This window comes from Pygocentrus nattereri, chromosome 3, assembly GCF_015220715.1.
Source record: "Pygocentrus nattereri isolate fPygNat1 chromosome 3, fPygNat1.pri, whole genome shotgun sequence".
NCBI classification, from domain to species: domain Eukaryota; kingdom Metazoa; phylum Chordata; class Actinopteri; order Characiformes; family Serrasalmidae; genus Pygocentrus; species Pygocentrus nattereri.
The window spans coordinates 23308048-23322067 of NC_051213.1; the positions used below are offsets into that span (position 1 = coordinate 23308048).

Here is a 14020-nt window from a genome sequence, read left to right on the forward strand (position 1 = left end):
TTTAGTATCAGAGATAGTTTTTTTGTTTGTTTGTTTGAATTGTTTGGATGACATGAAACAGAACGTATCATAAAACAGATATGCACAATTGACCAACAGAGTGACCACTGACACACTGTTGTCTCTCTTCTGTGTCATGGATGAACTTTATGCAAAAGAGGTGACCGCCAACCAACCAGATTGTTGAAGACTCATAGTCAACCTGCACACACACATCCAGTGGGAGATGCTTACAATAACAAAATACAAACGCCGCTCTAGAGAAGAGCACATATGGATCCTTGCTGTGCTCAAATATTTTAAAGTTCTGCTCTTTTGTAATATTTCTGTTTCTGCTTTTAGCAGTTGAAGTCAATAATACTGAAACGTGGGAGTGCTGCAGCCCCCTCAGCACCCCCACTTCCCGGATGCCTGACCAGAATTATTCTGAGGAAAACGATAGTAGTGTACTTGTGACAGTTCTTGGTAATAATGCCATACCTACACCCTTGTGATGTTGGCGCTCATCAGCTTGTTCGAAGTGCCCCTGGAGTAAAAGATTTTCAATATGTGCTTTAAATCTTCAAAGCCGCATCTCCTTCTGGGTCGTGGCGGGTGCTGAAGCCTATCCCAGCGGTCATCGGGTGGAAGACAGGACCAACCCTGGACAGGTAGCCAGTCCATCGCAAGGCAGACAGACACAGTCGCTCACACACTGCTTTGATGAACATAGTGTTGGAAAGCATACGGAATGTATTAGGAGATTTTATGATGAACAAACCTTTGAAGATATTCTTTTCTACTTAATAAAAAAGTAATCATGAGAAATTTCACATTTCAAAAGCATGGCAAGATCTCCTCAGACATTTGGTGAGCAACGCATTATACGCCAGATATAAAATACATTTTTATTACAAGCCCACAGTGACCCTCATTTATATTGATTATGTTATTGCTCCTATTACTTTTACCAGTTCACAAAACCTACACTGCCCTGATGGAAAGGATGTTTTGCCAATATCAGGACCTGAACATGTACGTCAGCCATCAGCAGGCCAGTGATCCGTATGACTAAAGATGCACTGTTGCACTCAGGCAAAAAGATCAGGAAGTGCGGATCATTCTAAATCAATTTCTCATATCTACGCATGAACAGAGAAAGGGGCACAGAAGTCACCATCATTTCCCAGTGCTGAACACAGCCAAAAGGAAGAGCATGTTGATGCATGTACCCAGTTCATGCCTAAACATGCATTTACAGCAAACACTTATCCATTATGTCAATGCAAAGCTCTAAGGACAACTCACACGACTTTTAGTGTTGGCATTGGAATTACATTTAAAAACTCTTGTTGCGTCTAAACAAGACAGAGACCAGAATATGCCTAAATCCTCCCAGTCAGGAGAAATGGGAAATTCTTCTGAATACATAACATTGCATTTAGTATGTTTAGGCTTCAAATATCCCAGTGAGGTGTTCAGTGAATTTAGGACTGTCACATCTGTGACTGTTATGTAGCACCCGCACTCTCTGACTACGCAGCCATGGTGTTGTAACACATCCGGAATGTGGCTTGGTGTTGAAATAAGCATGGTTGTCTCTGGGAATGACATTGTCTAGATGGCAGGATATGTTTCTCTGAAATGTGTTCAGGGTTAATGGTGCTTACATAAATGTGCAGGTTACCCACTAATACCCCCTCCAAGCCATGACAGACCCTGACTTTTGAATCTTATGCTGGTAACTTCTGGATGGTCCTTTATCTTCTTCAGCCTGGAAAACACAACATCTAGGATTAGACCTTTCCTGAAAGCTCCTTTTATAACCAAGCATAATAGCATCACCTGTTTAAGGAGTTTTTTTTAACATTTTACAATGTTCCTGGTCTTAAATGGCTCCTGTCAGGACATTTTGCAATGTGTTGCAGGTAACAATTGTGTGAGAGTATGAATGAAAGTATATTTACAAAAAACAAACAAAAAAATAATTTGCTAAAGTAAAAGCTACTTATCTTTATACTGTTCCACTCAAATACAGGTCAAAGTACATTTTTTCTGTTTTCTGTTTTTATTTGAATTTTACCTCCCGCGACCCTGACGGAGAAGCGGCTTAGAAAATGGAAGGGTGGATGGATGGATTTCACCTACTGTCCCAGTGTTTTTGGAATAGGGAATTGTACATTGACCACCTTTCAGTTATTTAATTTGCAGTCTAAGAACCAGTAAGTTATTCTGTTTTCAGGAGATATTTCTGATTGGAGTAGATATGAGATAATTGACTGGTATTAGAAACGGGAAAATCAAAGGAAAATATGTGAAAAAAAACAGCAGTTTATTAAAAGGTGCAGAGAAGATGGGACTCAAGACCTGGTAGACCACCAAAACTGTCACCATCAGATAAACAGCACTTAAAGCTTTTATCTTTGACAGAGAGGAGAAAATCAAGCTCCACTGTTGCTTCAGATCTGAAAAATCCACTGGTTTTTCTGTCTACACTTCCGCTATGAGAGCTCAACACGATAAGCCAGAAAGGATGTGAAGCTGTCAAGATGCCCTTACTGAAAAAAATCAAATGCACAAAAAAAGAAGAAAAGTTGCAAATCAAACAAAGATCCAGCTGGTGTTCTCAGAATAATGGACTGACCACCCTAGCGTCCCGACCTCAGGATCATTGAGTATTTTGGGGATTACATGAAGCAGAAATACAACCAACTTCTAAGACTGAAAAAAATATACGTGCAGATTTCTTTGAAAAGCTAAAAAACAACCCCCCCTCCTCCTCCAGCAGGGGGGATATGTAATAAACAAGAAATAAATACTGAAAAAAAATATATAGATTTGTTAATGCTTGTATGTAATGTTCTGCTTTCTGCTTTTTTTCTGTTGCTGAGAGATGAACAACATGACTAGTACCTGACTTTGACTAGTATTAATTTGAATTTGTAACCATTTGAATGAATACAAGGGTGATCTCTAGGTTTTGCATAGAACTGTACACAGAGGATCTCTACTTTCACTCAAATATTATTTTACCAAGATTATACAGTGGCTTAATCAATTTCTAAATGTGACTGTAATGTGAGTGTATTACTATAGCTGGATTTTTACATGAAACTGTTATGTACATTACGCTGTGGATATTTTGTGTTTGTGCAATGATAGTGGGTTAGCTTCCTTTATTCGTAGAGAAGAGTGGGCGAATGGGAAAGCCGGCTGACCTCACTTACCAGACACAGAGCACAGCTAGTATGTTGCCACTAGCAGCAGCTGTACTGCCTGGAAGTGCAGTGAGAGGAAGTGACTGCTGTCTGCCTGTAAAACTACAGTGGCCTTTAAGGGGTGGTCTCTCTGGAATCTGCTGAAACTCCTGGGTAAACCCCATGAAGAAACCCCTAAAGAACAACAACAAAAAAGAAGAGTCCTTCTCAGTGTCATTAAGTCATTTGTATTTTCACTTTTTTTTTTTTTAATTGTTTCACTAGTGTGAATTTTCTCACTAGTCTGTACGCCTGTCATGGGCTCATTCTCTGTGGTGTGGTGGGTTTAAGCTTGTTGATTTAGACTGAGAATACTGAAAGCACACACAGGAAGAGCTGTGCATGTGTGTAGTGGTTGTTGTGGGTGGCCTAAGAGAGGAGAAAGAGAAAAACAGACACTGGTTAAGTGTAAATATCTCCCGTCCCACCCTGCTTAGCGTACGTCTAGTCTGGCTCCTGTGAGGAAAAATTACACATTTAAAAGGAGCGATCGCAATAGAACCCTTTCAGTTTGTGCAGTCAAAGACAACATCTCTGGAGCATGAACCATGATAGACGATGATTATAGTCACTGCATTCATAGTTGTTTATGCTGTGTTATCTAAGCATTACACTGTGCTGAGACTAGTGCAAAGGGTAGTAATCGTTGACACCCGTTTCCTATCTAGCAGACAATTTGTGTGTTTTTGTGGGGGGGGGGAGTCTTAGATCTGAGTAGAAACACAAGAGCCGTTACAAAGCCCAGCCCAGCAGTCGTCTCCTCACACACCCTTGCTGCACATTTCACCCTAGACAATCTGCGTGCCTGCTATCCGTGAGTTTCAAATTGCAGAGCTAGGCAAAACAGCCAGCTGAATTCCCCAGAGGGTGCTGAAATTGGTGATGCAGCTTTGTAGGTTTTTTTAGAAAACCCCTCACCATTCAATTCGAGAGACTGATGCAGAACTCCAGAGCCTAATTAATGAAAGTGTGTGCTCAACAACAGTTTTCACCTTCTACATTTTCAAGTGGTTAACAAAAACCACAAAAAAAATAATAATAAAAAAAAAAAAAAAATCACTGCAAAGCTTTCCATCCAACAAATAAAAACATTACCCATTAAGTTTTGCTCCATAAATAAAATAGTTTATTATTGCTTAAAATAAATACATTTTCTTCAAACAGAAGCGAGAGATAAGGTGAGAAAACAGTTGTGTCCACCCTGACATTTGGGCAGCCAAGAGGGTCAGCTCAACTTCTATTAGCCATCAAAGCAGAAAATAAAATTATCAAGACAGGAAAGCAAAGTATAGATTGGTAAAATTACTGTATGTACATGTGCAGGACGACAGGACTACAGTTAAATCTTGAAGCTCAGCTGACCCTGACCTACAGGTCCAGGGCAGAGTAATAGAAACAGAGGTTTTCAGATGCACCATTTTCAGCTTATGTTCTCCTTATAGAACCATGTTCTTGGTAGCCATCTACATTACTTCTGTCCTGCTGTTCCCTCTGCCCTTCCTCCCGCCTCTGAGAAACAGGAAATGACAATGAAGCGTTAACTGCTCATCATTGCAACTCCCTTCAGAAGTCTAAGCAAGCTGTGTCCATAAATGGAGCCCAAGCTTTCTGTTCTCAGGAGCAAAACCTGCAGGCTTGAAGAGCCTACGTTGTCAAGGTAAGCACAGATTAACCTGGACTGTTTCCGCTGACCCCACCCCCACCCAGCAAACACGCTCACAATTTGTTTAACAGTTAAAAGGTATTTTTACATTTGTAGAGAGCTGTTTGGGTTTTGGGCAGAGTGAAGACAGCCACCAAATGAACCCCTATTTCACGAAGAACAACGTACCATAGCAAAGACAAGTTGGCAATGCCAACCCTTTAGGTTTAAGCTTTTAAAATTAGACTAACATGGAATAGGATCATTGGATATTGAAGTGGCTGCCACTCAGTTTGCTGGTGTTGGCTTGTTATCACCCACTACAATGAGAGAGCTGTTTTCACCCTAGGTGACTTGTGTTCTCAATCACTTTTAAAATCTGGTCTGAAAAAAAAATTATGGGCAAGAACGATAAGATCACCGTTGAAGGTCTCTACCAAAATGATGCAAAATGGTAACCTGTGACCCACTTGTTGTTTTGAGCAGCATTCTCTGTTGGTCCAGTAAATTCAGAGATGAATGTTAAATTAGGCCACAGTTAAAACCGGCCATCTTTATTAACAAAAGACTTGTCACATTTTTAACCCTCCTTAACCCCAAAAGGGTGACAAATAGAAAGCAATAAATAAAGTTGTGATTTAAGGCAGTTCTACAGCTCAAATAGAACAGTTGTGATGGCATATTCCACAGTAGATACTGGAAGATATCTAAATGAGTTTGCTTGGTTTATGTAGACCAGCACAACAAAGCCAAAGGATCCAGGGAAACTGTCACTGACAAACCCATTATAAATGGATATTTCCCAAGTTAAGACCAAACCCTCAGATTAAAGTTAAACATTTCATAAACCCACTCCCCCCTATGAGAACTCCAACACAGAGCTTTCCCACCAAAGCTTTTACATTGTTTCTGTGATCTACATTGGTAAGTTGCATGTGAATGTAAAACTGTTTGAAGGACCAAGAGTGCTTCACATTGCACCAAAGCTCATAGTTCTGCAATGTTATTACATTCATGTCTGGAGGGCCCAGGAGCATTATTTAGCACTCCATCTTCATACAGAGACACAAGTCTGGCTGGAGCGCCACCCCTCTTTTCAGCAGTGAACCAGAGGTACATCTGGCTATTCTTCTCTGTGCTCCAAGACTAAGAACAGGGTAATCACCTTCTCTTGCCACATGTCCACTCTTTCAGTGTGTCAAACTGTCCTTGTCTCAGCAACTGACAGTGCTGGGTTGCTGTTTGCTGACAAAGTCTGATATAAAATCAAACTCATTCTGTCCCAAAAACAGTTCAGGAAGCTCCTGCACTCTATCCAGCCCCAACTCCATGGCCAATGACGTAAGAAAATCCTCATCAATCATGTCAGTGTCCATGCCGTTGAGGCCGAGAGCAGGGCCGGCCATGTGCTGCATGTTGGCCAGCTGAGCGGGACCCATGCGGAACTGCCCTCCGTTCCCCATGTGGTTCCCGTTCATGGCCCCGAGTGGGTGTCCATGGTATTGGGTGTTGAGTTTCTGCAGGTGCATGCTGGCCATCAGCTGCTGAGAGGTGAGGCTTCCAGCCATGTACTGCTGCTGCTGCCCTGGATGCTGGTGCTGTCCCTGCTGCTGCTGGTGCATGTGATGATGATGATGCTGCTGCTGCTGCTGCTGCTGCTGCTGGCCCTGGTTACCGTACATCATGTTGGCTGACTGCATTTGGTGGTGGCCCATTGGTGCGCCATTCATCTGCCCGTTCATGGGACCCACCATATTGGGCCGCTGCCTCATGCTGGCTTCCATAGCTCCCTGAGGCCCATAATGCATCATTTGTCCATTTGGCATGGCTCTAAGGCCAGGCTGGGGTGCGTGTTGCTGGCCGTTCATGCCCATCCGGTACCCGTGCAGTCCACCGTTAGCCTGGCCGTGGCTCATGGGCATCATCATGTGTTCTGCCATGGCTTCTCCCTTTCTTTAAAAAAAAAGGTACATAGCATTAGATTTCAGAGCTGGAGTTATTTTGAAAATGAGCAAGAGTGGAAATGGGCCAGTGGGTGACGTCTCATTGCTACCAAAACGGCATCCGATACCACAATTAAGTGACCATAACAAGTACTCAAGAGACCATGCGTGTACAAGAAGGACAACAACAAAGCACTAGAATTATATGACAGTGTGGCATCTACTCATAAACCAACAAACAAAAATAAAACAGTTGACACAGTACTCCTGCCAGGCTTGTGAACATGGATGATTCAAGACTATAGTGTGGACAGACGGATATTGCTCAGTTGCCTTAACAGTCAGGGCTGCGGTTAAACAAACTCAATCCTCTGAGACGCCTGCTTGTGGCAACACAAAGATCTGCAAGGTTCCTCATCAGTTAGCCCTGACTTTTACCGCTGCAGGATCGCCAAGGTGTCTTTCTCCTTATCCAACTGGCTACCCATGACTGCCAGTGAAGTACAACCCATCAAAATATCAGTGATGCAAATCCAAACCGCTCGCAGCAGCACTGATTAAAACACTAGCCTATAATAACGAGTCTTAGTACGCGGAGAGTCTCTCTCTGCTTTAGGCATGGTCTGTGTCCATAAGGGTCCAGGCAACAAAGAGAACAACAGAGTTAGCAGACCTGAACTGCGAGCAGCGAAATAAAAGGTTTACCACCCCAAAAAATACCCATATTACGCCCCTCACCCGTCGCTAATGTTATGATAGGATTTAACAATAAGAAAGTAGCAATGAGAGGAACAATGGAGCCAGCAGCTCAGGGCTTCACAGCATTTCACAACCATAATCCTCCTTACCCTGAGTCCCGTGGCTCTCCAAACTCAACAACTTCTCCGTGGCAGGACAGAAGCAGTTTATTTCAGCAGTGCAGGGACGAGCCTCGGCAAGATTACAGTTTATATTCCAGAAAGCTGAACTGCATGCTGAATCCGCGGCGCCCTAAGAGACCTTCTGACTGAGAGAGTGTAGAGTGGATCAGTGTGGAGGGTTTTATAAAGGAGAAAGCCGAGGGCGGGGGAGGGGGAAGGGGCGGGACCAGAGCTCACCAACGCGGATTATGATTGGCCCATCTTAATGTTTATGTGCCGAGAACGCGCCAATGGGGATCAGGAACAGTTGGTGATCATAGATTGGTATATGTATAGGTAGGTAGACAGACAGACAGACAGACATACAGACAGACAGACCCATGGATAGATAGATAAAGAAACTGTGGTCTAACTTTCAACATGTTAAGGCTAAAGTAAATATGCATGACTAAATGAACAAAAAGGCAACTTGCCAACATTGCTGTTGCATTATCGCTGAGTGACAGTCTACAACATGTAATCACTATGCTTAGCAGTTTGTATTTCTGCCTTTTTGTTTTTCATTTAGCAGGTATGACTGTATGTATTTGTGTGTGTTTGAGAGAGAGAGAGAAATTTGGCAGCTCAGTGGAAGTCCATGTGACCCACTGCTCTGCTGTGTGTGTGTGTGTGTGTGTGTGTGTGTGTGTGTGTGATGTGGGGAAGGGATGGGGAGTAAGGGGGGTGGAGTGCTGGTGCTATTCTGGGCCACCGGCTGCAGTGGTAGGACTAACTGTGTAGGCAACGGCTGCACGTGCAATTCAGCAGCAACTTTGAAACTAGTACTCCAACCTTGACTGTAAAACATAAAATAAAGTGAATCTACCAGCAATCATTTAGACAATACAGATTAGTGAATAAACTTTCCCACCAGTGCTCTTGAGTGTGTTGGTATATTATAGTGAAATGGCCCCATCACAGCAGTATTTTGCAAGTTTCTCAGCCTGTCTGTTTGGGACAGCAAGGAATCAACATCCTCTGTGTGGGCCTGATGGCTCAGTCTTTACTCTAAGCTCAGCATTAGTTAAATGAGTGCTGCCCACCTCCATAGTGCATTATGTCTCACACAAATTAGCATCTGTATTCTACAGGCCTGTGCCCTAATTTGCATGACAGTCTGTTCAGTTCTTGGTTAAAGCCATGCTATACAGCAAGTCTCCTGATGTAGAATCATGTTCCAACATAGTCACCACTTGGTTTTTGTAATCTCATCTTATCATGTGGTAGATTCTCAAACAGAAGTCACTGGTTTATTATCAAACAGATCAAGCTAACCCCTAGCGCTTATTCAAACCATGCTGAGGCAAGCTAAAGCGTGATGGCTTTGCACAACAACTTGTAGAAATGTGGCTGTACAGTTCTGCTGAACTCAACAGTTATATTCAGAAGCCAATGTAGTCATATACTTTCCAACAACAGCAACAACACCATGTTTGTGTTCAGCAAGTAGATCTCTGTTTAGTTGTAACCAGTATCATCCCAGGACACACAGTACAACATTGCTAGATCAAGTGTTTAATCTTTCACAGTACTACCAGGTCTACTCCATGGGAAACTAAACAATAAAAGGTCTTTATTTGGTTACCATTTAAATCCCCTAGAGGAATATAGGCATACATATAAGGGAGAACAGGCCCAGTGAGTATTGTTATAAATAATTTCAACATATGATTGTCTAATCAAACAGGCACATCTACCACACCCTGCTATTGTAGCCTCCAGTCACTGAGATAGCACATGTGTTTGTGCTGTATCTGTCTACTCTGCCGTAGGCTCTTCTTTAACCCTTTCTTTATGTGCAGTTGGGCAGAGCAGCGCTTGCTCTTTTCCAGGGCGCTTTCCTCCCCCACACCTGATTAACAAAGATACCAAAGGGTGGAGGAGGGGCCGGCCAACTGCCATCAGGAGCTGCTCCACACAGCAGCCAGGGATGGTCTCTCTCTCTCTCTCTCTCTCTCTCTCTCTCTGTCTCTCTCTCTCTCTATCTGTCCTTTTCCTTCTGTCTCTCTCTCTCTCTATCTTCTCTTTCTCTCTCTCTGTCTGTCTGTCTTTTCCTTCTTCTCTCTCTCCTTTCTGTCTTTATTTCAGTCTGTTGTATCTGTCTTTCTCTTTGCATTTTTTATTTTTTTGTCTCTTTCTTTTGCTCCTCTATTAATTCTTTAATTAATTCATGGAATTAACCTTTGCTTGGTGACATGTTTTATGAAAGCTTTATTACTTACATTTATTAAACAAATATGGATTTAGTGCAAAATCTGAAATAATTCAGAGGAACCAAACACACATGTATGAGGCTTTTAAGGGGGGAAAGCCTGATGTAGGCCTTAAGTAGATGACTGGATTATAGGAATGGTCCTTTCATAAACATGTAAGGCCTTTAATTGCCCTAGATGTACAGATGTGTTCTCAAAACCATCTCTGTCATCCATTGGCACATTAAATGTAAGTGTTTTCACTCAATCACTGATTGGTTTGATTCACAGGAGGACTACTTCCCCCCTCCCATCCCCCACTTACTGAGCTTATTACTTTGGTGTGTCCACCTACTCCGTTTATTTACCTCCTGCATGACCTCTCTTCTGCTCGCTCGCTCTCTGTTGTCTCCCGCTCTGGTGTGTTACTGAGAAGCGGGATGGCTCAGCAGGAGAGCGCTGGAATGCTGTTGGCCTCTGTGCCCATGTTTATGGTAGAGCTAGGAGTAATGGCCCGTATTTGTGTTCCTTTCTGTGTTTGGAATGCAAGCATGCCTTTGGCATGCACTCTACCCAGCTGGCCTTTAGCAAACAGGAGGAGCATGGAAAGAAAAGAAGAGGCACCACGGTCACATTGGTTAAGCCGTCTTGAACCTGACTAGGATTGGCTTTTATTTACTGTCCTTTTATGAATATACGATTTAGTTTGAACAGTCTATTTAATTTGAAATAATTGTCATTTGACATATAGGTTGAAAAGAGTATCGGTCATTCTTATAATCCTGTGTGACCCAGTTTCTCTGAAATCTTCCTCTATGGGACTTGCTTGAGGAGTAAAGGAGCAAGGCACTTCTGCCAAGGAGTGGAAACCACCCTGGTAACTCCACCCTCCTCCCCTCCACAACTCTTCCCTTTCTGTTAAGTGCAAACATTCACTGGTGTAAACGAGCTCATGCTACCGCCTATCCCCCAACACCACACATCACTAAAAATGTCCATTTGTTTCAAACTCCAGGAACTCTCCCTTGAATTTTTGTCATCTTTTGGTAGACTCAAAACACAAAAAAACATTGTAGACACTAAGAAAATATTGTCAAGCTTAATTTAGTTATGCCACACATTTACATTCAAATACCCCAATGTTACCGCAACACAAAATTGCAATTGCAACTAAGTCAACATATTTTCAAACTGCCATCTTTGTTAATGTTTTGAATTAATGCATTTTGAAATAAATAGCAAAATAAGACATTTTGGCAAAATAAATAATCCAAAATCTAGTCATTATTTCTAAAACTCTAAAATGGTGTAGTGATGTTATAAGATTATTTAACCAGCGGTTAAAAATTGTGAATGTTCTTTAAACTTTTAAAAGATTCCTCACACTCACACATCTCATTTACAAAGTGGTTCTCTAAAGTTCTATCCATAGAAAGGTTCTTTAGGGGACAAAAAGTGGTTCTTCTATGGCATTGCACAAAAAACTTTCTGGCATTTTTACTTTAAAGAGTGTATTTATTGCCTTGTTTAAACTAATTTTGTCTTCTTCAATTGGCAGATTGTTCATTGTTCAAAAAACAATGCTTGACAGGAGTAAAATTATCTGCCAGTAGAAATCTGGAAACAAGTTCATTTATATTATTCTTACGAGTAAATTATAATATTCTTACAACAGTCTAAGAGAGAAAAAACATTTGAGTAGATTTATAATGATTTGCCTTGCCAGTATATCATCATATATTTTTTGCAGTGTACGAACATAAACAATGTTATCATAATTGTGGGAACAGAGTGTTCTGGCCCTTCACTGAAACAGCAGCACACCTGCTGAGTGTCAGCGAAGTTTCACTCCCCCTCATGATCAGGCCGAAACTTTACACACATGCGGCCTGATGATGCCTTTTGTTATTCTTTGGTGTTCCTTTCCAGAGATAAAGCCCACAGGCCCTCTTTATTGCATAAAAGACTAAATAATTTAATAAACCTCATGCAAACGTCATCAATTCCAGTAATGTTTCCTTTCAGAGCTTGAATGTTTTGCAGTACCTTGATTTCCTTAACTGTAACATTAGCACACTTGCATACATTCTTTTTCTCTAAGGAAGATGAAATAGCATTTCGAAAAGTTTCATTTTAGTCTAGAAAACTGCTTAAAAGCACATGTGACAAGAGTAGGCTGTGGATGATCCAAGATCACTTCACTCATTAGGAATATTTTTTCATATAAGGAGATTGTATGTCTCTTAACAGTTGAGTGAATATACAGTCTACGTGGCCCAGTCATTAGTCTAAAAATACAGCTGGTGGGGATAAACACGTTCTCTTGTTAGTCTAATATGTTGTTCTCCCTGTGTTCCACTGTAAACCTATGCTGCACATGTCACAGTATCAAATAAACAGACATCAGGACAAATTTCTACACCACAAGTTTGATGTTTCAACACCTGCTCCTCCTGTTTTTGTTCTATCAAACTGATGTGTTTCATCTGCAGCATGTGCACCAATTTTGCATGATCTTTACCCTCTTACGGTGCAGATGACAGGCACAGCTGTGCGGCCCATGTGAATCAGGCCGTTCGTGCAAAGCTGTGTGTTTTTGTTGTCGAGCTCAGTCTATAAGGCTCGGCCTGTGTTTACAGTGAGGGCAGATTAAACAGGAAGCCTGCTGGGTGCCCATGACCCTCACTGTGAGCCAATCCCATATTCATCCACACTTAGTCAGGGTCACCATGCAGCTAGCACTTACATGAGGTGTGGGGGTGTGAATGAGTCTGAAAAGTGTTATGGAAAATCAGCTGTCAGTGTGAAGTCATAAGAAGCGTGTTTGTGAATTTTACCTTGAGCAGGGTGCGACCCTGATTTCTAAGACGCTATATATATGGTACAAACAAAACCATGAGCAGCCTAGACACAGATAATATCTTTTCACATTGTTGGTGTCTGGGATTATCTGAAACGTGCTCAGTGGATTCAGCAGAAGCACCTTTCTGCTTTAACTGGCCGTTTTCCCCAAACGAATGTCATACAGAAATCACCCTATTCCACGTTAGCTGTTAAAACCACACAGTAAACTTTACCATGTAATACTGTAACTCATCACTCAGTCACATACAGTCAATCGGGTTTTCTTGTTGTCACAGCAGTGAAACGAAAGTCTGACCTACACACTACTCTTTTTTTGTCAGGGTGGGGGTTGGTGTTATTGTTCAGGCAAATGAGAGTTTCTATAAATACACTGAAGGCTTCCTCTTAGCAAAGCGAAGGCCCAGTGACAGGGAAGTGGAGGCTGCTGGATGTTCGAGTGAAGGCCGAGGGGGGGCTGAGTGGGAGGAGAAGAATTTTCGAGCTGCGTATGGGGATTTCTCAGTGGAGACAGAGAGTGGCCACTGCTGCTCAACTCTGGAGAGCAATCACTGTTATAATCTTTTAGTTTTAGTTCCCCTTTCCTGCTTCAATAGAGTAAGAAACCTTCTATCATCATCACTAGATTCCCCTGTCAGATCCTAAATGCTGTGATGCCATTGATGACGATAAACTGGAAGTCGATTAGCTGTCTGGAAAGTTCTACTCCTGTATGAATAATAACACTGGGCTTTGTTCACCAATTTCTTCCTAAGTCTTTTCTTTAATTTGCTGTGGAGAAAGGTCCTAAGAAAAAAATCTAAGAAAAAGTCTGTGCATGGATTCTTACCTAAGAACGAATCCCAAATAAGAAAACACTGGTGAATGTCAGAATCTTCAAGAAAACATGCATAAATGGGTTTAAGAAGAAATTTGAAGAAGAACGGTTGCAGAATGAGGCCCAGTGAGACTTTTCCTAAGGAATAGTTACTCAGTTTCACAGAGTTTTCTCTTTCATTAAATGTAGTCAACCAACTAAGACATATTTGTCATTTAAAGTAAGGTTTTGCTCTGTAACTATGAGGCTATGAAAGTATGGAATCTAGCCTCCTGTTTTTTGGCCTTGTGCAAACTGCATGGCTAAATCATTAGTCTTACACTTGCTAATCTGATTCCTGACTCTTTATGACATTCTGTTTTCTATAAAATGGACAAGAAGGTCAAACTAATAGTTTCAGGATGGATGGTTCCACTTATTTTGGGTGTT

General features: G+C 41.8%; 1 protein-coding gene across 1 annotated transcript; it reads right to left on the minus strand.

Annotated features, from left to right (window-relative positions):
* Positions 1-4339: 4339 nt before the first annotated feature.
* cited4b (Cbp/p300-interacting transactivator, with Glu/Asp-rich carboxy-terminal domain, 4b) lies at positions 4340-7842 on the minus strand. Its single transcript, XM_017708278.2, has 2 exons — positions 7670-7842; positions 4340-6831 (listed from the first exon to the last, which is right to left on the minus strand). The coding sequence occupies exon 2, from the start codon at positions 6816-6818 to the stop codon at positions 6093-6095; it is 726 nt and encodes a 241-aa protein (XP_017563767.2). The 5' UTR covers positions 6819-6831; positions 7670-7842; the 3' UTR covers positions 4340-6092.
* Positions 7843-14020: the final 6178 nt, after the last annotated feature.